Source organism: Dermochelys coriacea, chromosome 19 (genome assembly GCF_009764565.3).
Source record: "Dermochelys coriacea isolate rDerCor1 chromosome 19, rDerCor1.pri.v4, whole genome shotgun sequence".
Taxonomy (NCBI): Eukaryota; Metazoa; Chordata; order Testudines; family Dermochelyidae; genus Dermochelys; species Dermochelys coriacea.
In genome coordinates, this window is record NC_050086.2 from 12313958 (window position 1) to 12338848 (window position 24891).

A 24891-nucleotide genomic window follows, 5' to 3' on the forward strand; every position below is an offset into this window, starting at 1 on the left:
AGCCACTGAGCACCCAGAACTCCTCCTTACTTCAGCAGGGGTCGTAGGTTCTAGCTCTCCATCTTAGGTGCTTACAATGCCCCCCCATCTCAGCATCTCCCACTCTTCACTGTATGTATCCTCAGATACCCCTGGGAGGAAGGGCAGTGCTGGTATTCCTGTTGGGCAGATGGGGAACTGAGGCACAGAGCACAGCTAAGGTACTTGACCAAGGTCACACAGGAAATATGTGGCAAAGCAAGGACTCAAACCTAGGTCTTGCACAGCCTAGGCTGGCAAGCTAACCATTGGGCCAGCCTCCTCCTCAACTCCGAGGTGTGTCATGTTGTGCACGCAAAACCAGCAGACACAATGACAAATGTTGGCCTAAATCTTTGATTACAAGCTTGTGATGGAGCTCTCTTTGAAACCCTCCTCCCCCACCCAGGTGTCACTCACATCCACTTCTCTGCCAGTGCTGATATTGCTGGAGATTGTCTGGGGGATGGGCAGGTGCCTTCCCCGGCACATGGCTGCTTTGTGACACACAATGAGTGCCACATTAATTCATTGGCCTCCACGGGGCCCAATTCCTTGCTGCCTCCTACGTCATTTACACCTCTGCAGAGAGCGCCCTGCTCAAGTGGTGGGCTACACTCGCTCTGCATGGGGGGAAAGGCGCAGGGCAGGGGAGAAGCGGCCCAAAGGCTGAAGTGTCCGTCTTAGCTGCCCTTCCCATTCCCAGTCATTTACTATTCCCACATGGGAATTGTCTCTATTAGAAAAGCTGCTCTGATGTAAACAGCTCCATTTAAAAATCCACCTGGTAACACTGGCACAAGGGCTTGTTTGCATGGCCAGCTAGTGCATGGTGAGCAGGGCTGTAATTCTTCATGCACTAGTGTGACCCTGGGGACAACTGGCAAAGGGCGTAAGCAGTGCACGGGGCACCTGACTAATTCCATTGTGTGCTTTGACACCCTGCTGTTAGCAAGCTGCAGGCCAGAGCCCTGAACAGCCACACCCTGGGTTGCCGCACACTAAGTCCCCATGTGGACAAGCCCATGGGCACTGCCTGAATGTGAGGCAATGTTGCCTAGTGGATAGAACCAAGAGACCTAGGTTCTATTCCCAGCTTTGCCATGGGCCTGATGGGTGACCTTGGGGAATCCATTTCCCCACTCTCTGCCTCAGTTTCTCCATCTGTAAAATGGCTTTAGCTGGGCAACCATTGTGTATGGCCCTTCAATTGCTACTGTTGGTAAGTGCTCTGTAAGGGCAAGATATTGGTATTAAACCAAGTTAGTGTTATTGGTAGTTATAGAATCCAGGAGTCCTGACACCCAGGCCTATCCTTCCTCCAGGTACTTTGCTGGCCCCCTTTTGCCCTTCTATGGCCTGGTTTGAGAAGAGGTCTCTAAATTTGCACCCACTGGGCCACCCAACTACCTGAACTCCTCTGTAGTTTGTTTCCCTGCTTGCCAGCCCTAATGCTGCAGCTGCACTGTGTGCCTCCCGCTCAGCCTTAGGGAAGAGAAGAAAAGCCACCCGACTAACAGAGGCTTGGGGGGTTCCACCTCTCTCCTTAGGGTACCCGAAATTGGAATCCAGCCAGGTGTGTGCCAGTGAGAGCCTACAACCGTCCAGCTCTGAACTGACCTCGTTCCCCATGGCTGGGACCCCAGTTGAGCTCAGCGGGGCTCATTCACCAGGTAATGGGGAGCTGGGTGTTCCATTAGAGCAGTGGTTCCCAAACTAGGGGCGCCGCTTGTTCAGGGAAAGCCCCTGGCGGGCCGGGCCGGTTTGTTTACCTGCCGTGTCCGCAGGTTCAGCCAATCGCGGCTCCCAGTAGCCGCAGTTCGCCGCTCCAGGCCAATAGGAGCTGCGGGAAGCGGCAGCCAGTACGTCCCTCGGCCCGCGCCGCTTCCTGTAGCTCCTATTGGCTGAGAACAGCAAACCGCGGCCATTGGGAGCTGCAATCGGCCGAACCTGTGGACTCGGCAGGTAAACAAACCGGCCCGGCCCACCAGGGGCTTTCCCTGAACAAGCAGCACCCCTAGTTTAGGAACCACTACATTAGAGCATGGGATCCTAGTTACCAGACACCTGCTCTAACCACTACACAATGCTCCCTCCTGTTGCCAGGAACAGAACTCGAGTCCTGACTCCCATTCTCCTGGGCAGGAGCAGCCTGAGGTGTTTTGCTGGCCAGGGCAGAAAACATCCTCCCCCTTCCCTCCCCACACCCCACCCTGAGAGCAGCAAAAAAGGCAAGTGGTACAGAGTCCCCTGGAACTTGGCACACAAGTCAGCTGCCCTGCTTGCCCACCCCCAGAACCAGCCCTGCTTCTGCACTAGCACCTATCACCAGGCTCCATGATCTGCTACCTACACATATGCACCACCCAAGAATGGAACTTGCGACCCAGCAGACAGAACAAATAGGTGCACAGATAATGCAATGCTGCACCTGCCAGCAGAGGGCACTGGTACCACCACACCAGCCAGCCCAGCTCAGACATAGGGCTCAGTCACAGACAGCAGTGAACTGGCTAACTAAGGGGGCAAGAGGAGCGAGAGTGAAATTTCTGCCGTTGACACAGGAGCCTCCTGTGCCGGGGAGAGGGAATCTTTATAGCACATCTCCCGGAGAGTGCATGCCCCAAGCCATGGCCTGGCATAGAGACCCCTCTCCCGCTGTGGGCTGAGAGTGGGCCGCCTTTGGGCAGAGAGGTGTAGCGGATGATACTGTCATGCAGGGCTTCTGTGGCCACCCTCCCCACAGCTTTCCTGGTGGGAAAGGGCTGGGGCTTGACAGCCTTGGAGACCAAAGAGCTCTGTTTATCCACAGATCAAGCTTCCCCCGTGATCCCCTGGCCAACCCTGAGCTGGAAGAACTAGCTGTGCAGGGAAGGATGGAGTTCAGTCTCCATGGCCAGTTAGCCCTCCCCTCTCCTCCCCCCGCAACCCCCAACAGCAAGGGGGCATTTGAGGTGGTGGATTCTCCAGTGTGGGCTGCTGCTCACTGCAGACTGGGCTGAGATCCATTAAACTCACTCCCCTGCCATGGCCACTGGTGCTCTGGGCCAGATTCCATCCAGCCTAGCGCTGAAAAGACTCCTGCTCCCATTGTCACTGCTAGCAGCTCCTGAGCCAGAGCAGGCCAGATGGCTGAGCCAGGCTCCACCGGTCAGGTCTCACTGAAACAACCCAGCGCAGCTGCAAAGAACAGCTCCAGTCTCGCTCTCTCTAGAAACCTCAGCCTGGCTTCCTCTCAGCCCTTGGCACGAGCCGATCAAGGACATGTTTGTAACCCTAAGCCCACGCCCAGCTTGATCAGGATTCTCTGCCCTTCTGTTGTCCTGCCTGTGTGTGCGCACAGTGCTCTGCCTGTCTCTGCACGTTCCAGGCCTTGCCTGTCCTGTGGATTTGCCCCAATTTCAGCTGGCTGTTGGAGTTGTTGCATAGGTGTGCGCCCCTCCTGCAGACAGGCACAGGCACTAATCGCACGCCCAGCAGGTGGAGCCCGATCCCAAGGGAGGGTTTTCCTCTCTACACAAGGGGGATCACACCAGTGCAGCTACTGTGGCACCTGTCCCTAGGGCAAACCCCACTGCAGGAAGGGCTGGGCCTAGCTCCCATTGATTTCTGTGGGACTGGGGCACTCATTACAGCTGAGGAGTTGGGCCCCACATGTTGCAGCAATGGGGTGGGTTAAGATCTTAGATCGTTCTCTGGGCTAGGTTCCTCCTGCACTGGAGCTCAGCTCAGTGTATGGCTCGTGGGGTGGGGGGGCAGCTTTACAGCACCACCTTGGCCCCTTCTTCCCCATGCTGGGTCAGCTCAGGATTACCTCAGCCTTCAGTACAGGTCCCAGCAGCCCTTCCTCGTGCCAGCTGCCAAGGGTACCAGCAGCTTGGTGTAAACAGGAACATTTCCCCAACACCTCCTCCTGCCCCAGGAGTGCCCTGCCAAGGATGTGTGTCACCAGCTGCCCTGACTCTGCTGGGGGACCCTTCTCTGTCAGTGGATTCTCTGGGGTCCCCACTAGTGGCTTGATTGCTACCTGACATACATCAACATAGGGTCTATAAAGGAGCTGCAGGTAGGTAGGTGGCAGAGGGAGGGTATCCAAGCAAACTCATCAGCCAGCCCATCCCCTCACAGCCAGGCAGTGTTGCAGCAAATCCACCTCAGTCCCCCTCCCCCCCCCCGACCCCCATGTCAGCTGTTTGGCGTTGCAACAGTGGGTCTTGTCTCATGATTCTGGCCCTCCGGCCAGGTCTCTCACAATCTCACCCCTTCTGGGGCAGTAAAAAGTCCTACAGGCCAGACAGCCCCTGACCCAATATCAGATTAACAGCCCCAGACTGGGCTCTGTAGTCCTTAAGTCCTTTACCTCAGGGAAGCTTTCCTCCCCCTGTGCTAGGGAGGATAGGGAACCCCAGACCCACCCTCACCACTGGGTTCCAGATCAGAGCCCCACAGGATGTGGCTGGAATCAGCCCTTCCGAGCCCCTTACTGGTTCCCTGCCCAGCTTCCTACCACAGGCCATTTCTCAGACTCAGCTCCTGGGATCCTCTCCTCTTGGCAGTCCGGTTTCTCAGACATCTTCTCCCCCATCTGTTGCTGAAGGACCTGACAGTCACCCAGGAAGGGGAAATGGGCCTCAGTCCAGCAGCAAACATCTGAATGCTTGAGCAGCTGATAACTGTGCCATCCGTACAAAGGGATCCATCAGCTGAAAACAGGACAGGGATCTGAGGCCTTGAGTGTATTGTTGGTGATGTCTGGGCATCTCGCCATCATCTGCACCAGCTGGTGAAAGCCTGGCAGAGAGAGCAATCGGCTGCTTTGCTGAGGGTCGATCAGCTACAAGGAACTGCAATGATTACCAATGGGGGTAGGAGCTAGGCCAGGGCTCGCAGAAAGAGGTCCCTGGTCCTTCACAGGGGAGGCCTGAAGGAACAAGACACACCCCTCTCCTCCCCCAGCTCTAGCAGCTGGATACCGGAGCAGCCAGTGATGGAATCCTTTCCAGGCTTAGGTTGGAAAATCTGTGCCCATAGCATGGGACCAGCTGGCTCAGGGGCTCAGTTGCCTTTCTAAGGGCTTGTGCTGCTTTTCCTTTGCAGAATATGCTGAGCCTGACGTGGTCCAGGTGAGCCCCAGCAGTCAGACAGCCCCATCCACCTTCAAACCCGCCCTGGACGAAGGCTACACGCTCCCGCTGGTAGTGAACCACTATGACGTGCCGGGCAAGTACCACGAGTACGCAGAGCCCCTGCCACCTGAGCCTGAATACGCCACCCCCTTCACAGAGCAGGCCTTGGAGGCCGGGGGAGCCATTGCCAAGAAGAACACCAGTGTCATCAAAGTAGTCCCCACCACCCAAGGTCGGGCAGGGTCGCTGGCCTCCCCGATGTCCCTGGGGATCCAGCCACAGTATGACTTCCCAGCTCAGCGGCTTGGTGAGACGCCGAACAGCACAAGAGGGGAGGGATCCCACCAAGCCAGCATTGTGTACACAGAGCCTCAGACTGAGTGGACTTCCACCCTGTGGGGTGACGGCCTAGCGGGGCTCACCACCTCCCCAGAAGGGAACTGCTTCCAGATCCGAGACTCCCCTCTCACCCACATTTACCACGAACCTTTGTGAGGCTGTGGAAAAGGGACACACACCAGGCAGCTGGAGAAGGGGGTCCAGCTGCACTGGGGAATCTGCTCTGGGCCTATAGAGCAAGAAGCAGCAGCCCTGTCTATCACCAGCAAAGGGAAATGAAATAGCCATGGGGTTTATAGCACCAATTTGTGTGGAAGAGGCTGATCCTTCTAACTACCTGATTATTTTGTTTTGTTTGGGTTGTTTTTTTCCCTTGAACTTAATAGATACCCCAGATCATCTTCACCTCCCTTTCAGATTCAAAGGAGCAGTTTCAGGATCAATGAACATATATAAATAAATAAATCTATCTATCTCTCTCTCTCCTTTACCTGCATCACTATTACTGTTTTCTTAATAACCATCATTTATACTTTGCCACTGGCTACACATAAAGTGAAAGAGCGCCCCCTGCTGCCGTATGAGCTCTCTAATGCCTCCCTCTGGTATTAAAACTTAAATGGAATTTTACAAACCTCATCAGCGCCAAGGCCGTTGGTTTGTTTGTTCTTCTGCCTTTCATGGTGAAAGCAGGCAGGTCAGTTTCATGTTTTGTTTCTAGTCGGTTTCAATTCCTGTGTTTGTCTCCTGTCACTGGCAGACAGATACCTTTCCAGCACAAGCTGGTATGGGGGTTTAAATCCCAAAACAAAGGCTACTCTTCCTTGAAGTATAAAATCAAAAGAGCAGGAAAATATTTACAGATAAATTAGGGCTTGTAAAATGTTTTTTTAAAAAAACCCACAAACTATGTTTTTTACACCTGCACTTCACTGACCAGGGGCTCAGTCCAGCAAACAGTGATGCTAGGCAGGCAAATCACATTAATCACCTGAGCAGTTTTTAGGAATGAAATTATTTACGTGTGTGTCTGCAGAAAGATATTTAAGTGCTTGGCACCTAAATACCTTTGAAGATCTGGAGCTAAGTCCCTCTTTTAAATCAGCTATGAAGCGACAGATATTCTGCACATGCATGGTAGGACAGATCAGGGGAAACTGGAATCAAGAGGAGAGGAATTGCAATTCTATGCTCTCTCTAACTGGCTTCTTCACTGATCAAGTAGGCAATGTTTGTAATGGGATAGGAGGACACTGGTTACAAAGCGTCATGGGCCATTCATTTCTATCTGTTAGAGAATTGCACCTGTTTCCTGTGATCTTTCTGCCTTTGTCCCTGCAACAAGCACTTAATCCAAGATTCTTGGAAAGGGAGAAAGCTGCATAGCAATACTAGACATTAACCGCAGTGCTGAGACAGGACGGGGAGCTTGGTGCTCTTCTTAAGCACGTACCATCGCCGTCCCAACTCCATGGTGTTGCTTGGGGACAGTAATGTTTCCCAAGGGAAATTTGATCTATAACTGTGTTTCTCTAACAGCAGCCAGATGGATGGAAAAGACCCATGACTGCAGTGTCAGAACTGCTCATTCTTGGCTGACCCCATCCTTCCAGCATCGCAGGCTGCCAATTCCTCCAGTGCATGGGGAATGGAGCCTCAAATCTGTGTTGTGTTTGACAATGTGCTCCCAAGGAGAGAAGAATGAACAACAATAATAATCACACCTAGCTCTTCTAATAGTGCTTTTCATTAGTAGCTCTCAAAGCACTTTACAAATGAATAAATCCTTATCCCCATTTTACAGATAGGGAGACTGAGGCACAGAGCGGGCATTGACTTGCCCAGGGTCACCCAGCAAAGTAGCGGCAGAGCCAAGAATAATACTCAGGACTCCTGAGTCCCAGTTCAGTATCCTATCCAGTAGGCCAGCGGTTCTCAAACTAGGGACCACGGTCCAAACCCCTGGGGGGTCCGCGAGTCATGTCCAGCTCCAGGGGTCCGTGAGTCATGTGTGGGGCCACCGGCTCCGCTGATCAACTCCTCCCCCTCCCTCCACGCTATTCAGCAGTGTGCAGGAGGTTCTGGAAGGGAGGGGAAGGAGCAGGGACGGGGTATGCTCAGGGAGGGGTGGAAAGAGGTGGGGAAGAGGAGGGGCAGGGTTGGAGCAGGGGCAGGGGCAGGAAGAAGAGGGGTGGGGGGCAGGCCTTGGGGGAAGGGGTGGAGTGGGGGCAGGACCTGGGGCTGAGCAGGGGTTGAGCACCACCCCCCAGGGAAAATTAGAAGCCGGCTTCGGGGTCCATGAAAAATTTTAAATCAAAATCGGGGTCCTCAGGTTGCTAAAGTTTGAGAACCACTGCACTTGGCCATTCTGCTATGCCCATTTTCTGCAGTCACCCTGAACAAAAGCACACGTGTACACTCCTCCAGAGATGCACACACCCTCACATACAGATTGCTGTGCAGCCTTCCCTATATGCACTCCCCCATTCATTCCGAAATACTTACGTAGAGGCACGTACAGCTCCTGGCAGTACCTCACAGCATGGATAAAGCCCTGTCGCTTTGGCAGCAGCCCCAGGACCATTAGGGGGTTCTATAATATTCAGCAGATGGATTCCAAGAATCTCAGGATGCGTGTGTCTAGTTGTCTTTTGCTGCAGATCCATCCGGCGCAGCACTCTGTGGTACCTCCTCATGCACATGCACAGAATGATTCAGCAAGTCCAGGCTCAGCAAGAACCTTCCTATGTGAGAGGTTCTGCAAGTTCAATACCACAGCGTGGGAGCCCCCTTGTGGTGTTTGAAACCCCATGACCAACCCTAAGTCTTTGCCTACCCTGTTTGCTTTCAGTGACGGGGAACAGCCATCTTCCCCGCAGCGTTGTGACGCTTGGCACTGGAGAGGCAGAGCCACTGGGGGTGTACAGTAAGGCCCTGATCCAGCTCCCATTATATTCAACAGAAAGACTCCCATTGACTACAGTGGGGTTTGGACTGGGTACTAAGTGCCAATATTGCAGCTCCCCAGGTTTGGGTGATGCTGCTCCGGAGGCCTCATGGTGCACCTGAGGGTTCGTATGTCACAGTACCTGGATCTCCCCAAAGGGCAATTGACTGATTCCAAATAAAAGCCCCATTCGCTTAGCTCCAGTCCTTGAAAAGGAATGGGCCATATCCTGGTCTGGTGGAAATCCACATTGTTCAGTGGAGTGATGCTGCTTCACACTACTGGAAGATCTGATCTGAATGGCTCAATCAAAGCTAGGTATTTCCATTTGGAAACCTTCTCCTCCCCAATCGCTGGCTGCATCCAGTTCTGGTTTCCAGTTAGGTTTGTTCCTTTTACCCTGTAACATTGACTGAGACACAAGTGACGTTCCTGTGGTCAAGCTATGAAGCTTGGATGGGATTAATCCATGGCCTTTTCATTGCATGGTACATGTTCAAAGCACTGCATGAGCACTCATTCATTAATCTTTGCAATATTCCAGGTGGAAGCTAGGAATCATTATTCCAGTTTTACATGTGCAGAAACTGAGGCGCAGGGAGGCAAAGTTAATTCCCCACACCCACTCAGCAGTAGAACTAGGGATAGAGCTCAGTTGTTCCCGTCTCCTGTCTGTTCATTCCTCTGGATTATATTGCCTCCCAAGAACCTCCTGAAGCCCAAACCTTTGTATGACTACTAGACCAACTGGACCTCCTTTATTTCCACCCAGGAGGGCAGAAAGGTGGGAGGCAACAGCCAGCCATTTTACAACTCCTCCGTCTTGGCTACAGAATGTGCTGGGTTTCAGGAACCATGCACTTGGCTACAATGACTTTCTTCCTAGCGCTCCCACCCAAAGCCATCAGCATTCCTAGCCTGCAGAGGTGGGTTACTGTGGGCATCACTTCCCCCTAAGAGCTGGGAATAAAAGTTATTTGGACTAGCAGGAAAACATATCTAAATGTTTGTTTTTTAAATCAGTTTTCAACTAAAATGAAGGTTTTTGTTTCAGCCAAAATTTTTATTTTTTCAGTTGGGGGGGTTCTTTCTTTCTTTCTTAGTGGGAAAAAGGGAGGGTTAAAAGAAAGACAGAGGGGAAACAACAACAAAAAACAGAAAAACAAAAGTGTTTTGGTTTTTGAAGACTGGAAAAACATTCAGTTTTGTTTCAGGGAAAAAAAAAACCCTCAAAAAAATTAATCAAAAACTGCTAGGGTGATATCCTGTCTGCATTGAAGTCAATGGCAAAACTCTCATTGACATCCGTGACAACAAATTGTGAACAATATCAGAGAACAAAGTACCCAGGAAATTTCACAATCTGAATGTTTTGCAAGCAGAGCAAATCCAGTCTTCCCTGGAAATTGTTTGTGTGTCTCTAACACAAACTCCCCTTTCCCAAGAGCACATTGAGAGGGGCCTTGAGCATCATTAGGCAGTGCACAGTTACTCATAACAGCATGTTTCTGCTGGGCTACTTTTCTGTATACAGCCACTCCCTCAGCACATTAGACTAGTGCTTGTCCTTGTCATTTGAAAGTTGTGCTGTTTAAACTGTGTGGGAGACATTTAACTTTTTTAAGATTCATATTTGAAAGAGAAAATGTTTGTAAAATCTATCCATCCATCCATCCATCCCAATACACCCCCTTATATATCTAACCATCCATTCCCATACACTCCTCCCTTAGCTATCTATCCATTCATCTATCCTCATAACACCTTTTATCTATGTATCTAATCCTCATAGACATCCTTTATTTATCTAATCTATTATGACAAAACTCAGTGTACAAAATTTGTACACTTGGCTATATACACAGATACAGACAGTGAATAAATACGTTAATAAATCATAGTACTGTGCCCAGCATGATGTCTGCATTAGTTTGCAGTGGGAGGTGGGCTGAGCCCCTTTTCTTGATAACCAGCATTAACTGGAATGATCCCAGCACCCAAAGAATTACCTCCCCAGCACCTTCCAGCAATCTATCCACCCCCTCTCTTTGATTCAAACACTGCCAGCCACAAGATCACTTTCAGGAACAATATTTTGCAGATTGCAGAAAGATTTGGGGAAATCTGATTTTTACCTGCGGGGGTTAAAACTCAAACAGGGAAAACAACTTTACTTTCACTCTGCTAGATGGCCCTCTGTTAAAATAACTGCAAGCATACAAATGGTGTCTTGCTTCTTTTTTTCCCCCCCATGTAATTCATGCTTCAATAAAATCTAACTTTGGGAAGGGATAAATAATGCATCATGAAGTATTTAGCAAACAGCAAGGCCAAAACAGAGTGAGGGGAAGGGAAAATACACATATTCTGTTCTAGGTAGTTAATAATGATATAAAGCAAATTAAATTCTAGAGGATAAATGTACTTCCTGTCTGGAAAATTATGAAAGACTTCGAAGCTAGAGGAAGGACTACCTTTGTATTTGGAGCAGAAATAAATATTCTCTGAACTAGGCATTTAGAAATGTATTTCAAGTGTTACTTACATTCACCCATACCCTTAGTGGAAAGGACAGCAGTCAGCGAGCAGTTATACCCTAGAGAAACAATCTTAAAAAGAGGAAAACATTCTCATTTAAACTACAAGGAGTTACAGAAATACAATTTAGGGTACTAGAAAACCCTTCACATCATCCGTTAGAAAACATCCGTCCCAAAGAAACGTGATCAGAACACTTGCTTAAAAAAAAAAACCATATCACAGGGAGCTCAGTCTGACTTTAACACTGCACTTCGGGGCGCCGGAACCAACGATTACCAGCTGCCCCAGGAGCAAAAATTGTGCTTCCGAAATCTCTTGATGTCGATTCCGCACGAGGCAGGGGAAAGCCGCAGCCGCCCCACTCCATGTGCCATACACAGCAGAAGCCCTTTTTAACAACCACCCGGCGGCCCCGCCTCCCCAGTCTGTCACTCAGCCTTGCAGCTCAGGACGAGAGGCCGGTTCCCCCCTTGAGATAAGCCACTTGTCACATCCCACAACCACCCCCATCTAGTCCCATCACGGCCTTTTCGTTTATTTTACTGTAATTTATCCAGAAATCGTTCAACTGTGCGCACCAGAGTGGGCCGGCAGGAGATGCAAAAACGGCGCATGGCATGCTGGGACTCCACCATAGACCCGGCAAAGAGGAGCCGGGGGAGGGGCGGGGCCAGGGGGAGGGGAAGGCGGAGAATCCGCAGCAGCTTCAAAACAAGGCAAAAGGTTCAGCCAAGCCTCAGAGGGGGGAGGCTGCAGCAGCCCCTGGGGAAGAGATGGGCGCCAACAAGGGAGGGGAGGAAAGGGGCTGTTTAAAGGGGGCACCTGAATTTGAACCAGGGGCCATTCGATCTGCAGTCAAATGCTCTACCACGGAGCTATACCCCCACGCCCCCAGAAAGCCTGCTCACCTGGCTGCAAGGCTGTGTTACTATAACTGCTTACTGTGTCAGAGTAAAATGCATCCGATGAAGTGAGCTGTAGCTCACGCAAGCTTATGCTCTAATAAATTTGTTAGTCTCTAAGGTGCCACAAGTCCTCCTTTTCTTTTTGCGAATACAGACTAACACAGCTGCTACTCTGAAATGTGTCAGAGTAGTCTGTTTCAGAGTAGCAGCCATGTTAGTCTGTATTCGCAAAAAGAAAAGGAGTACTTGTGGCACCTTAGAGACTAACAAATTTATTAGAGCAAAAGCTTTTGTGAGCTACAGCTCACTTCATCGCTGTAGCTCACGAAGCTTTCGTGAGTTACAGATGCATCCGATGAAGTGAGTTGTAGCTCACGAAAGCTTATGCTCAAATAAATTTGTTAGTCTCTAAGGTGCCACAAGTACTCCTTTTCTTTTTGCTTACTGTGTGTTGCTTTTCCCCCAGCACCTTTCTCTCACCATCGCTTGTGTCCATCTTTCGTTCTTGTCGACCCTCAGTCTCTGTAGCTCCTTTCTTCCCTTTCCTTTCGCTACCTGTATGGATGGACAAGGTGAGCACAACATGAACACAGCCAAGCTGACAGGCACTGCCCCAACGCTGACCCCCACAATCCCAATGGAAACCAAATTCGGGCCCAGCTCTGCCCAGTACCTCTTTGATTCGTCTTTTTTGTGCTTAACATTTCATAAAAAGAAAAGGAGGACTTGTGGCACCTTAGAGACTAACAAATTTATTTGAGCATAAGCTTTCGTGAGCTACAGCTCACTTCATCGGATGCATCTGTAACTCAGGAAAGCTTATGCTCTAATAAATGTGTTAGTCTCTAAGGTGCCACAAGTCCTCCTGTTCTTTTTGCGAATACAGACTAACACGGCTGCTCCTCTGAGACCTAACATTTCATAATGAGTCATTATTATTCACCGCGCCGTAGGAATGTGTAAGAGGATCGCACCAAGACGGGGCAGTCACAGACCTGCCCCCCCCCCGGTGCTCGGCGCTGTACATGGCTCAGTGGCCCCTTCTCTAGCGGGCCTACAATCTAAGCGGCCGCCGCACCCCGAGCCAGGTCACTGGCTGCGTCCAACCTCCCATTAAACACCACAACGAACCGCCCGTTCTCGCGGGACGGGGGGGGCGGGACTCTATCAACCCCCCCTCACTGCCCTTCGCCGCCGGGGGCTATTACCCGCACGCTGGACGGCAGCGGAGCCGAGGGGAGGGGGACCCCGAGCGGGAGGCACAGGGGGGGGCGCCAAAGGGTCTAGGTGTTTGGGGGGGAAGGGGGCTGGGCACGGCCAGATGAGGCGCCTGAGGCGTTGCCATGGGAACACGCCAGGATGGGGAGTTTGCGCAGAGGTCGGGGGGCGGCTGGGGCATGCGCAGTCCATGACGGGAACTGACTAGTAGAGGCGCTCTCGGGGTGGCGGCTTAACGCATGCGCCATTGGGGATGGCTGCCCGTTGTGCGCATGCCCGGCGCCGTTTCCTTGCCAGCTGCGGCAGGGAGGCTCTGGTTGGCCGCGGGTGAGCGTTTCCGGCGGCAGCGGAAGGACGGGTCGGCAGGAGGGTCCGGGCGAGCAGCGCAGAGCCGGCGGCGGCGGCAGCAGCTCAGCCGGGGGGGTCCGGCCGCGGAACATGGGGCGATAGGAGGGGGCGCCGGTGAGTGCGGGCCCCGCCCTCCGGGGGAGAGTCTGCTCGCGGGGCACGGCCGCCCCCAGCGGGGGTTGGGCGGGTAGTTAGGGGCTCCCCGGCAGGACCAAGGAGGGGATTAAGGGCTCCCCCCTCTCTGTGCTTCCAGGCAAGCTAAGCCCTAGGAGACTCTCTAGGGAGCATTCACGCTCTCCTGTCATCACCAGAGGGGCACCTCCAGCGTGGGGAGTTGAGGAGGGGGTTTAATCTCCAGCATCCCCTTGCCGCGCCTGGGATGCATGAACTGGGAGTGAAACACCATGTGAATGACGCAAACCTTAAGTCATCGCTGGAGGATTCTTCTTCCCTGCCTAGCTGGGTACAGTGCAGCCAAGAGCAAGGGGGTGTCAGGGATACCATATCTTGGTGTCCTAAATTCAAATGTGAAAGTGCAGTCTAACTTTCTTTTGTATCACATCTTCAATCCAAACTCTAGCTCTTAAATGCCTGAGAGGGGAAAATAACAGAAGGAAAACCTCAAAGCTCTAAGGATTAAAAAGTTGGTTTCAAATGAGATTTGAAAATAGAGGGCAGATCCATTTGATTGCCCAATGATTTCCTACAATTTCAGTGAAAAATCACTTTGGTCATGGTGTACTGAAGTTAATAAAGTGAACTCTTACTGTGTGACTGGAACATCTGTAAGCTCCCATGGAGTATTCAGTTGTTTGTGCAATGAAAAACTACTTCAGACAGTGGGTACAGCTATATTGTAGGAGAAACTGGAATTTCCCTCTGTGTTCTCACATTTAGAAAATTTATGCATGTTCCTTTTCCTTGCTTCTCATTGGAGATGCCATATTATATCTTTTAGCAGCTAAGAGAAAAACTTGAAGTGAAAGGGAAGTATGCTTTAAAAAAATCTCTAAAGGGGAAGAAATGGCCAACTCTGTCCCAAGGGACACATGTTGAATAAGCAAGTACTTAGACCTTGGTAAATCCTGAAGTGTTTTGTTTAGAAGACTTTGGACCTGCAAATGTAAAGTAAAAACACATTTTTAGAACCCCGCAAATCTGTGGATATCTGCTTTATGTCCGCTGACCATGTTTGCAAATCAGATTCAGATACAAATTTTATATTCGCACAGGGCTCTACACATTTTCCCTTAGTTAAATGCAGCATTTATATTCTGCTAAATCCACAGATGCTATCTTGGAAAATAGAGCTTGTTTGTTGGTGAGAATATATATTGCACACTATGCAGTCATAATTAGTGCGTTGTCGTTGCACCTAGGAGCCCATGTTCAATTCAGGAAGCTTGCGGAATTTACTGAGATTTCCCTAAATGTCTGTGAAAACTTAATTATACCATAGTTGGGGATTCAGAGACTGAAGTTTTAGAAGTCTGTGAGGAAATTAGATTAATTTTTAAACCTTTGTTAATGGAGCATAGCTACAGGGAACCCCCTGTATAAGTTTTTAAAATGAGTTCATCTTGCTCTGATATGCAAGAAAACAATATCAATTTTCCTAGAGTTGAGAGTGACCATTCTTATTCCTGACTTGAACACAAGGAAGAACATTATGGAAAGGTGTTAGGGTACAGAATCTGTTTCTACAATTATGTTTTTAGTTTGTTTATACTGAAACCTGAGTAGGGCTGTGGATGCATTGTATAATGTGTTCTCCTGACGTCCAATTTATTAAACTGGTTCAAAATGAACTCTTCGTTTCAGAAGTGGTGGAACTGATTTTTTTTTTTTAAAGTAAAGATGGGTGGCCTCTGTTCATATTTAGGTCTTTGAACCTGATTAATTAATATAAGATCCATGACCATCTATGTAATCAGCCATAGTGCCAGTGTTCAGTGGCTCCTTTTACAAAGTGTGCTGACATTTTTTTCTCCACACTTTAAGATTTGAATCAAACCCTTAAACATGACCTACAAAGGGGAAAACAACTGAATTTGTAACATTTCTTTGGTTGTGATGAGCATGGGAGGCTGGAATGGGTCTTGTCTGCTTAATTTTTAACACTAGAAATTCTGGTTTTCGTTATCCTGGAAGATTCTGTGATAACTTGAGAAATAATGAAATTATGACATTGCAAGGCTGAAAGCAGAACAGTTGAGAGGGAGGAAGGTTTTTAGACACAGTTAAAAACTTTTTAATACATATTTCACTCCAATGCCTAATGAACACTTGGTAGAAAGGAGATCTCTTAAAGATTCAGCCAATCCTGACCTTACCATTAATGTATAAGTACTTGCAATATACCTCTCCTGAAATATCCACCACTTCAAAGGGGTCCTCTAGCAAAACAGGGGATGACCAGACTTGACACTCCCGATATTTCTAAATTAAAAAGCAAGCTGTAAAGAAAACTTTCAGCCTTTACCCATCATAAAGTGCAAAAAAAAAAAAAAAAGTATATCCAAATTTCCTAAAAAATCCTTTGCAGATTACCTTTAATTTCTCTGTATAGGTTTCTTTGCTCAATGTCTTTTCTTCCTGGAAATGGGAGCTGCAAGCACTCTGGTGAATGGTTCAACAAGTTATCTTGTTGCTGTAGACGATAAGTAACTTTGCATCTTCTAGTCTAACGCTGCAATAGTGATACTTACTCAGTTACAATACAGATTACTCCGGTGCAAAGATTTGACATAAACATAGATTTCCCCTCACCCTTGGGGATCCTGGGAAATACCTTACCACTTCAGAAGACAAGAAACGCTAGGTTCACAATTAATGTTTAAAGTAAGGCTTCATATTAAACACCCAGAAAAATTACATCTGATCATTTTAATAAGGACAAGGCATAGCTGTGTTGTGGTGTGTATTTTGATCTTCCTATGATATGGTAGGTGACATGCAAAACAATTGGTATCTTTGTGGGAATGAGAGGTATGTAGCACAGGAGGAGGGGAGACTAGGTTAACACTGGCTATTTACTTACAGGAAGCTTTTGGAAAATGGCCTCTCCATTCACTGGGCCCACAGCAGTTGCTGATGTAATTAAAGATCTAGACACTCAGATAGCTGTAAGTAAGTTGCTTGAGCTTGCCATGAAGTGCCATGTAGGACTTGAGGTTGAAACCTGTGCATCCACATTTTGTTTGTGTTCTGATGACTTGATTATGCCCAAAGGTTGAAATTAGAGGTGAGCGTAAAAATTGCTCTGCATTAATTTAGTGCTTTTTGCCCAAGGATTTCAAAGCATTTTATACAACATCTTCTGACCCCTCCATGGTAGGTAAGATTTCCTACTTTGTAAACTGAGACACAGGGCTAAGTGACTGGCCCTAGATCACCCAGCGAACTAGTGTCAGAAGCAGGAATCCTTTCTTCTGCTTCTTGCACTATGCTCTAGGGGCCTCGCTCCAGAAATGCCAACTAAGAGCTCATAGGGCTCTGTATGATTGAAGAATATCCCAAGACACAAACGTAGGGATTTTGCATTATTTTAAAATCTGTTAACATTGGGCTAGAAATTGATATCAGAGCTACGTGAAGTGACTTGCATTTATATTTTTTTTTTAAAGAAAAATATATGTAATATGTTTGCAGCAGTGCATGACTTTGAGCATTGGAATGAAACACTAAAATATCCACTGTCTAAGCATTCTTGTGTGATTATTTTTAAGAGTGATTTTTCTGTGTGAATTAATACAAACTAACAAAGAATTTAATGCTGTTATAGGGGAAAATCACATTTTCTACAAAAGGTAGAAAATATTATTTCCCTTAATTTATATATAAATGTCCTTGATCTGTTTTGTTTTTTTCCTGGTAGCCTGTTTTCAGCTTGCATCACTTGTCACTGTGAGAAGAGACATTTCCGAAGGGTGCTCTTTTATAGAGGAAAACTGCAGTATAAGAGAATTTGAGACCCCAACATCTAATTATGGAAAATAAATCACTTAAAACAAAAGTCAGAAATACAAAAATTGTCATCACAACCAGTTTTATGTTCAGACACAGAAAACGCATTTGCCTCAATGCACGAGCAATAAGATTTTCAGAGTTAATATAGACTGCTATTAAAGTTTCCACTTAAATGTCACTTCACAGCTTAATGTCTGTCCTTTCAAATAGTGAGATGTATTTTCTATGTAACCACCTACTTATTGGTCTGAATTATCAGCAAAATAGTGGCAGAAGCAGGTATCCCATTGACAACTGCATTCTTTGAATTGAGATAATAGAATGATGAAAGACTTGTAAGAGCATCTGAAACCTCTTACTCTGATAGGTCAAACAATTTAATAAATATTTGTGTATTAGTACTAATCACTACAGTTTTCCTTTACCATTCTTAGTGATAACTGAAGAACACAGGTTTGGACAGAGCCATGCTATTGTGGAGCTGTGGGCCACAAATCTGACGGCAAGGAAGCCAAGTGGTAGGTCTGTAGTAGTGTGCTAGGAAGACTAGATGTTTCAAGGTTCTAGACCCTATTTACTAATCTAGGTTGCCAGTTCAGATCCAGTCCAAATGTTAGGTTTCAGAGTAGCAGCCGTGTTAGTCTGTATTTGCAAAAAGAAAAGGAGTACTTGTGCACCTTGGAGACTAACAAATTTATTTGAGCATAAGCTTTCATGAGCTACAGCTCACTTCATCGGATGATATGATAACCAAATGTTATCATCTGGTGTTTAGTGGCCTATGACGTGAGTTAATCTGAGAATTTTATGGCTAATCTGGAAAGAGCAGGCCGTTAGTTAGGCGTATGAAATTAGTCAGTTCTGGCCTTTGTTTGACAGTCCACTAAATTCCATATTGTGCAGCTGAAAGCCTCAGTTGAAGTGAGGAATCAAAGGAATTAGAGGCAAAGGTGGGTTTTCTACTGTCCTGTCACTTTTGGAGACCTGGTTTAATGCTGACAAGGTTTATAGGTGAAATTGAATTCTAGGGCTTAGGCCAAACTTTCAATATCTGTTCGCATTGCAAAACTGTCCTACTATTGGAAATGTCTTGGTTTGGGAATAATTACAGGTCAGACTTGAAATGCATTGTTGGGGTTGTGTGGCAGATGCTTTAACTGTACCTTCCTACTCTCTGCCTGACTCTAACCAGCGCAGCTACATGAGGTGCCTTGCATCAGCTTTCTCCTCTTCCCAGCTAAGTAGATGTCTGAAATGTAAAAATGGAGTCTCTCATGTTGTGGTAGTGCCTAGAGACCCCAGTCGTAGACCAGGCTCCATGGTACATAGAACGAAAAGACAGTCCCTGCCCTGCAGAGTTTATAATCTGATTTTTTTCCTCTTTCGTGAACTCTTCCCAACTATACATCAGGAGGTTGTCATTAATCTGCCAGTTAGGAGTAAGTATGGAGACCTAAGGCTGCCACCAAAGAGGCACAGGTAGGAGAAGAGGGAAAAGACCTTTTATGGGTCTGTAGGATTCAGGCCTGGATTGAATTTTGGTGTTAGACTGGAAGAGGGAATGCAACGTTCTTAGGATGTACTCAGGCTGGCTCAGTCAGACTTCACAACCCATCCTCGGTTCTCCAATCAGTGAAGTCTGTGCAAACATAATGCCTTCCTTTAAAGTTTTATTTTTAATGTACAAAAATATTTTCCTTTCTCCACCCATGTCCTTCCTCCCCTCAAAATGTGTTTGGAAGTATCGGATTAAGTTGAAAGCCTCCAGACACTGCCTCTGGGATATAGTCTTAGTACAGATAGTGAGGGGGAGTTTAGGGAGTGAAATCCAATCTCTAAATTCACACCTTTACCCCATTGTTCACTTTGGTGTTCCTTTCCTTCTCCAGCTGGTTGGTCTGGGTCCTCACAACCCCAAAAAGAAGCAGGATCTTGACAAGCTGTATGATTTAAAGACTAAAGCCCAGCAGATTATGAACCAGTTTGGCCCATCTACCTTGATCAACCTATCCAGTTTCTCCTCGATAAAGCCAGAACCAGCCAACACGCCACCACAGAGCTCCATGGCAAACAGTACCACTGTGGCAAAGATGCCAGGGACTCCTAGTGGAGGGGGACGCCTAAGTCCTGAAAGCAACCAGGTAATTTCACTTGAGATCTTGGGCAAACCGGGAGTTGTTCAGATCCTCCCTTAGTTTGATGACTCTCCCTTAAATGACCTGGAAATATTTTACATTAATTAAACTTATCAGTTGAGTATCCACGGTTCACCCAGTGCTACAGAGATCCGGTTCCTGCCTCTCTTGAGTTTACAATCTGAATCAGACACAAACTGTATAGATCAGCTGCAGGTTGCATCTAGTCTCCTAGTGATAAACATCAGAGAGAGATAAGAAAATCCCATTCAAAGTGTGGCTTGTATGAAAAACAAAATACTGAATACAATGAAAATCTGTTTTCCAGTGATGTAGGTCATCATAACAAGTGTAGGGCAATGTGCTAGATTCCCCTCCCTGGCCTCCCTGAAATAGGTCAAAAGGTCAGTTTAAACCTGGTTGCTGAAGTCAGATTGCTGGCTCCAACCTATGGTGTGTGTAGGTAACTTATACCTCCTCGGGACAATGAGGAAGCAGCACCACAGTCAAACAGCTGCCATTTTACGCATATAATGCAACACTTGTTTTCAGTTTTTAACACATAAAATGATTGGCTGCATTCTGGCAGCAAAATGGGACATATTCCAAAAAAGGAAGGTATCTGGTTTCAGTCTTCTCCAACACCATTCCTTTCCCTGCAGAAATACCCCCACCCCATGCAGTTCCACTCTTGTGGCAATGCTGGGGCTGGAATGGAAACTTTTGCTCCGCTTCAGAAGAACTAAGAGGGAAGCTGAGATGGAGAGAAGGCTCTGCTCCCCTGGAGGGGAGTGGCTTAACAGCATAATTATGTCTGAACTCCCAAGTCTTATGGGAATCGCAGATTCAGATTCCAGTAGCTTTCACTTAGCCTTTCATTCTACTCTGGGAAACAAACTAAATGTCCCAAGTTTCTGTGTAGATTTTCTGATGCTTTTTAAACTCAGGCTTTGTGGACATTTGACTCATTGGCACTTCTCAAAAGAGAAGGGGTTTGCCTCAGTGTCATTGAACCAAATGTATCTAGTTTATCTTGTAAGACTTTTGGGACAGGGTGATACCATCCCTCTATATCCTACAATGGTGAGCATGCTGCTGATGCTCAGAAACTAATAAAATCCTCACTCCCCCCCAGCTGTTATGCAGCATGCTCTGTGCTAATTGACTGCTGTCCTCCACCCAGTGGTGGTGTATGTACCTTATTTGAAGTACTTCTGAATGGCGGGCACCATAGAAATGTAAAATATTATCTTTTGCCCATAATATAACCCTGCAGTTATTGAAATTATTCTTGTACTTGCAGTCCACCCTTCAAGAGTTCTCATTATGCAATTGTTTTTTCTTGCCAGCACACTGTTGCTTTAATCAACAGTATTTTGAGATGGTAGCAAATGTTGTCTCACATGAAAGGACAGCCTTATTCATTATTCTGTCCCATTGGCTATTGCTTTGTTTGTAGCTGCCAAGTAGGTTTGAGAATGCCTAGTTATTGCCGAGTTTTTATCTGTGCAGTTCCTGGGGTGTTACATTTTGTCAATACTGTGCATGGCCTGGACCGTGGAGTACCGTTGTGGGGGCAGTCCAAGAGCAATTTTTTTTTTTTTTTCTGCTGTGCTGTGTATTGCCAGTCAGATTGCTAATGCAGTGTGGAAAATGATCACCCTTTTATCCTCAGGTTTTAACCAAGAAGAAGTTGCAGGATCTGGTGCGAGAGGTGGATCCCAATGAGCAGCTGGATGAGGATGTGGAGGAGGTAGGCCATGTGTGACAACCCGTACCAGTAAAATGGGACATGCAGAGCCAATCCAGAGCTGACGTAGCCCCTTGCCCAATACAGGGAGGATTGGTTTATACTATTGTGCTGTTACGCAAGCTCTGGTCAGCTTCAAACGTGGTGCTGAAGGTCCATATACATTGCTGGTGCTCAGAGGTATTCATTCTAATTTATTAACCAGTCTTTTGCTGGTGACAGACATCCCAGTGGCTTTTCTGTAGGGTGTGGTCAAACTGTTATTAGCGAGCAGTGGCTTCTGAGGGTTGAATTTCATGGTGGTCACTACGTTTTTTGACTGTAACAGTCATCCAAAAAATATGAATGGGTTTGAGGTGCTCCTTTCTTCAACCCCCTACTCCCCCACAGATGCTGTTGCAGATTGCTGATGATTTCATTGAGAGTGTGGTGACAGCTGCCTGCCAGCTTGCCCGACATCGCAAATCAAACACTCTGGAAGTGAAGGATGTCCAGCTGCATCTCGGTAAGAGATTCGTATCTTGTCAGTGAGGAGACAGAACTGAGGGATAGAAGTATCTGAAAAGGGATTGTCCCCGCTAGATCTTGGGGTAGGGATCTGGGTACACGCTACACAACCAGAGCAAACGCTGAATAGGGACATTTGAGGGAATTAGTCTAACCAAAACTTGTGGAAGCAGAGAAATGGAGGAGGCTGCCCCTTTATGAACTTGAGCCTAGGGTGGCTGTCTAGGCATCATTTCTTAATGGACCTGCTGGGAATCAGGGACAATTTAAATGTCCTTATGTTTTCTTCCTCCAAACGCTCCTATTCCTATGCACGGGCATGCCGTTTTATATCCATTCTGTAACCTGGATTATAAGGTCTTTGGTTTAGGGGCTGTTTACAATAGCTGTATATAGTATCTAGCCCAATGGGACCCTGACTCGAGTCCTTAGATGCAAGCACAGTACAAATAATAAATAACCTTTGTGGTGCCTTTAGTCACAGGAGTCCAGGATTCCCCAGCACCCCCATTTCTCACTAAATATCTGCAGCCCTGGCACCAGGAGGTTCACTGAATAGTTCTTATTATTCTGGTATGTTGAGGGCTTCCCTGTGTTGGACATTCTGCACAGCTTTCTTATGCAGTGATCTGCGCTTTCTGTTCCAGAGCGCCAGTGGAACATGTGGATCCCTGGTTTTGGTTCTGAAGAAATCCGGCCATACAAAAAAGCCTGCACTACAGAAGCTCACAAACAGGTGAGGAGCCTCTTGTGAATGCACTAATAGCCAAATGTAGGGAAGTCAATACAGGCAGAGTCCTTGTCCAATTCCTTCCACACATGCCAGTGCTGCTCTTGTTCATCTCCACTCTTGCATTGTGGCCAAGAAAGAATGGAATCCCGATGACACTGTGGATCTTGAATATTCTTTTAGACTCAGAGTGCAGTGTGTTCTTAAGGCTGCAACAATCTAATACAGGGAGGCTGCTGCTAGATTCTCTCTTCTAACTGGTGGTCCCACCCTTCAAGTTGCAGTAGAGAGTCAGTTGTTGGGAGCCCCATACGAGAGACTGCTAGTTTGTAATGCTGGCTCCCTGCACAGTGGACCTTGCAGTTAAGCATTGATGACAGTGCTGGAGAGCAATTCTCACCTAGCCTCTGACGCTCCAAGGAGGAGCCTAAAACAACCCTTCACCCATAGCCAGTTAAGCGGTCAGGGAGAAGGCACTCAGTTCAGGATCCAAAACACAATCATGCCCATGAGAGAGTGCTGCATGGCTGGTTTTTCATGGTCCATTCCGCATGGAGCCAGCATCCGTGTGAATAGCCAGAAAGCTCTCTCTCCAGAAGAGTTTAAAAATCCATGTTGACTGAAGGGAATCCCTGTTCATAAAACCACGGGAGTCCAGGGATGCTGTTTGCATACTATGATCAAGAGTGACTAGGGCTGTAAGTCTTGCCGTTTGTTAAATACGGCATTAAAATGTGTGGCTGATGGCTCTGTCAGCTAAGGGCAGCAGCCATGCGTGTATGTAACAGTGACCCAGGTCTTACTGCAGAGTCCCTTCAACTGGAAATAAATGGTTGCTGCACAATGTGGCAGCAAGTGACTTGTTGCCATTGTATATAGGGGCAGCTGAAAATTGTTTCACCTCCTACTTAAATATCTGGCTGGGGCTCCTCTTGAAGAGCACTTGTGCTTGTCCTGGAATTTCAGCTGTTAGTTGCTTACTCAGTACTGGTTTCTGTCTTGCTCCAATTTTGGAATTTGCTGGGTTTTTAAGTCAAAGACTAAAGCCATGAATAAAAATCTCTACACCCACGAAATGCACCAGCATGGTAACGTGACAGCTGCATTCCTGACACAGCAGATGAAATGCTATGGGGTGCGGACAGAGGACCTTCAGGTGGATTTTGATTCAGTGCACAATGCAAGTAAAATATTAAACTGTGCTAATGACTGAGTGAAATTAGGATTAAGGTAGAATCACCAAACCAAAATGATGACTCCAGACAGAATTTCTCCCAAGGAGAGATGCCCAGACTCTCTGACTTCTTTTTTTTTTTTTTTTTTCTTTTAACTTTCTGGCTATGGATCTATCCAAGCTAGGATTCAAATAGCCTTAAAGAACCATGTTTAAATACTGGTCCACTAATTCATGGTAGAACACTGCCCACAGACGTGTACAAGCCTGAGTAGGACCCAGGTGGAACACTTCTCAGCATGGCTTATAGTTTGGCCCCACCCACAAGTTAGACAAATCAAGTTACAAATGGATTTAGCTAGAACCCATCTTAACTGTTAAAATGTGGTTCCCAAAGTGTTTAAAGGCCATTGTGTCTGTAGTTCTTGATATATCGCCACTGTTCACCAGAGCTTACTTTCAGCATATGGTATTGCATAAGCAACCTGTTGTGGACCCTGTGTTTCTTCAATCTCATTCCTTTATAGCCACGTTCCCAGCTTGATTTGCAGATAACCATGTTCCAGTCGCTCAGTTCCCTGTATTTTCCCTTTATTGTTTCAGAGGATGGCACTGATCCGCAAAACAACCAAGAAATAATCCCTGGGAGTACAGGGAGACAACTGTGCGTTTGGGGATATCTGCCTCTAAGCTGAAGCCTCCATGACACCATCCATGGGATTTTTTTTTTAATGCTTTACAGAGAAGCATATATTTTTTATTAACAGTGCAGCAATATCTATGACCTTGAGGAGATCGGCCAAAAACCATGATATGCTCCCCCTTCCCCAGCCCCCAATCAGAGCGCATCGTATCTTGAAACAAAGACTTTATTTGTGACCTTTAAAGTGGTTTATTGTATAAGTGATTGATTGTCCAAGGAACAGAGCATTTTGGTCTTGTTTGGGACAGTATTAGAAGCATCTGTAGAGGTTTTCGTTTTCCCCCTTCCCACCTGCCAGTTCCAGTACTTTGTAATGTCAATGTTTATATAAATACTTGCATTTGTTTTACATTAATAAAGAAATTATTAATCTAAAGCCGGGCATTGTCTCGTGCTTCTGCATTTGATGTGTGTACAGCGCCTCATTTCAATCTCTAGGCAGTAGGAGAGAGGGGCGGCTTGCTGCAGGGATGTTTAAAGG

At 47.3% G+C, this 24891-nt stretch overlaps 2 protein-coding genes and 2 non-coding genes across 8 annotated transcripts in view; 2 read left to right on the forward strand and 2 right to left on the reverse strand.

Moving 5' to 3' along the window:
* The window catches only part of LOC119845403 (discoidin, CUB and LCCL domain-containing protein 1-like), a 66126-nt gene extending 60169 nt beyond the window's left edge, over nt 1-5957 (forward strand). For 2 of the 3 annotated variants that reach the window (XM_038377661.2, XM_043506151.1), the window contains exons 14-15: nt 1569-1691; nt 5116-5957. In XM_038377661.2, the coding sequence (XP_038233589.2) occupies nt 1569-1691; nt 5116-5639 (647 nt within the window). In that variant the 3' untranslated portion in view covers nt 5640-5957. The remainder of the gene's footprint in view (nt 1-1568; nt 1692-5115) is intronic. The other variant, XM_043506150.1, reaches the window with a different exon arrangement.
* Nucleotides 5958-11223: 5266 nt separating this feature from the next.
* Nucleotides 11224-11365, reverse strand: LOC119845598. Its single transcript, XR_005289650.1, has one exon. It is a non-coding gene; the product is annotated as a U11 spliceosomal RNA (small nuclear RNA).
* A 419-nt stretch (nt 11366-11784) lies between these two features.
* Nucleotides 11785-11856, reverse strand: TRNAC-GCA. The gene has a single exon. It is a non-coding gene; the product is annotated as a tRNA-Cys (tRNA).
* A 1552-nt stretch (nt 11857-13408) lies between these two features.
* On the forward strand, nt 13409-24786 carry TAF12 (TATA-box binding protein associated factor 12). 3 transcript variants are annotated; one of them, XM_038377963.2, is made up of 7 exons: nt 13409-13556; nt 16485-16567; nt 19301-19552; nt 21222-21299; nt 21687-21801; nt 22451-22539; nt 24311-24786. In XM_038377963.2, the coding sequence occupies exons 2-7, from the start codon at nt 16499-16501 to the stop codon at nt 24344-24346; spliced, it is 639 nt and encodes a 212-aa protein (XP_038233891.1). In that variant the 5' UTR covers nt 13409-13556; nt 16485-16498; the 3' UTR covers nt 24347-24786. The 3 variants fall into 3 exon arrangements, with proteins under 3 accessions (XP_038233891.1, XP_038233892.1, XP_043362087.1); XM_043506152.1 differs by lacking the exon at nt 13409-13556 and adding an exon at nt 17846-17929 and having other exon boundaries at nt 16553-16567; XM_038377964.2 differs by lacking the exon at nt 16485-16567 and having other exon boundaries at nt 13415-13556.
* The last annotated feature ends 105 nt before the right edge of the window (nt 24787-24891 follow it).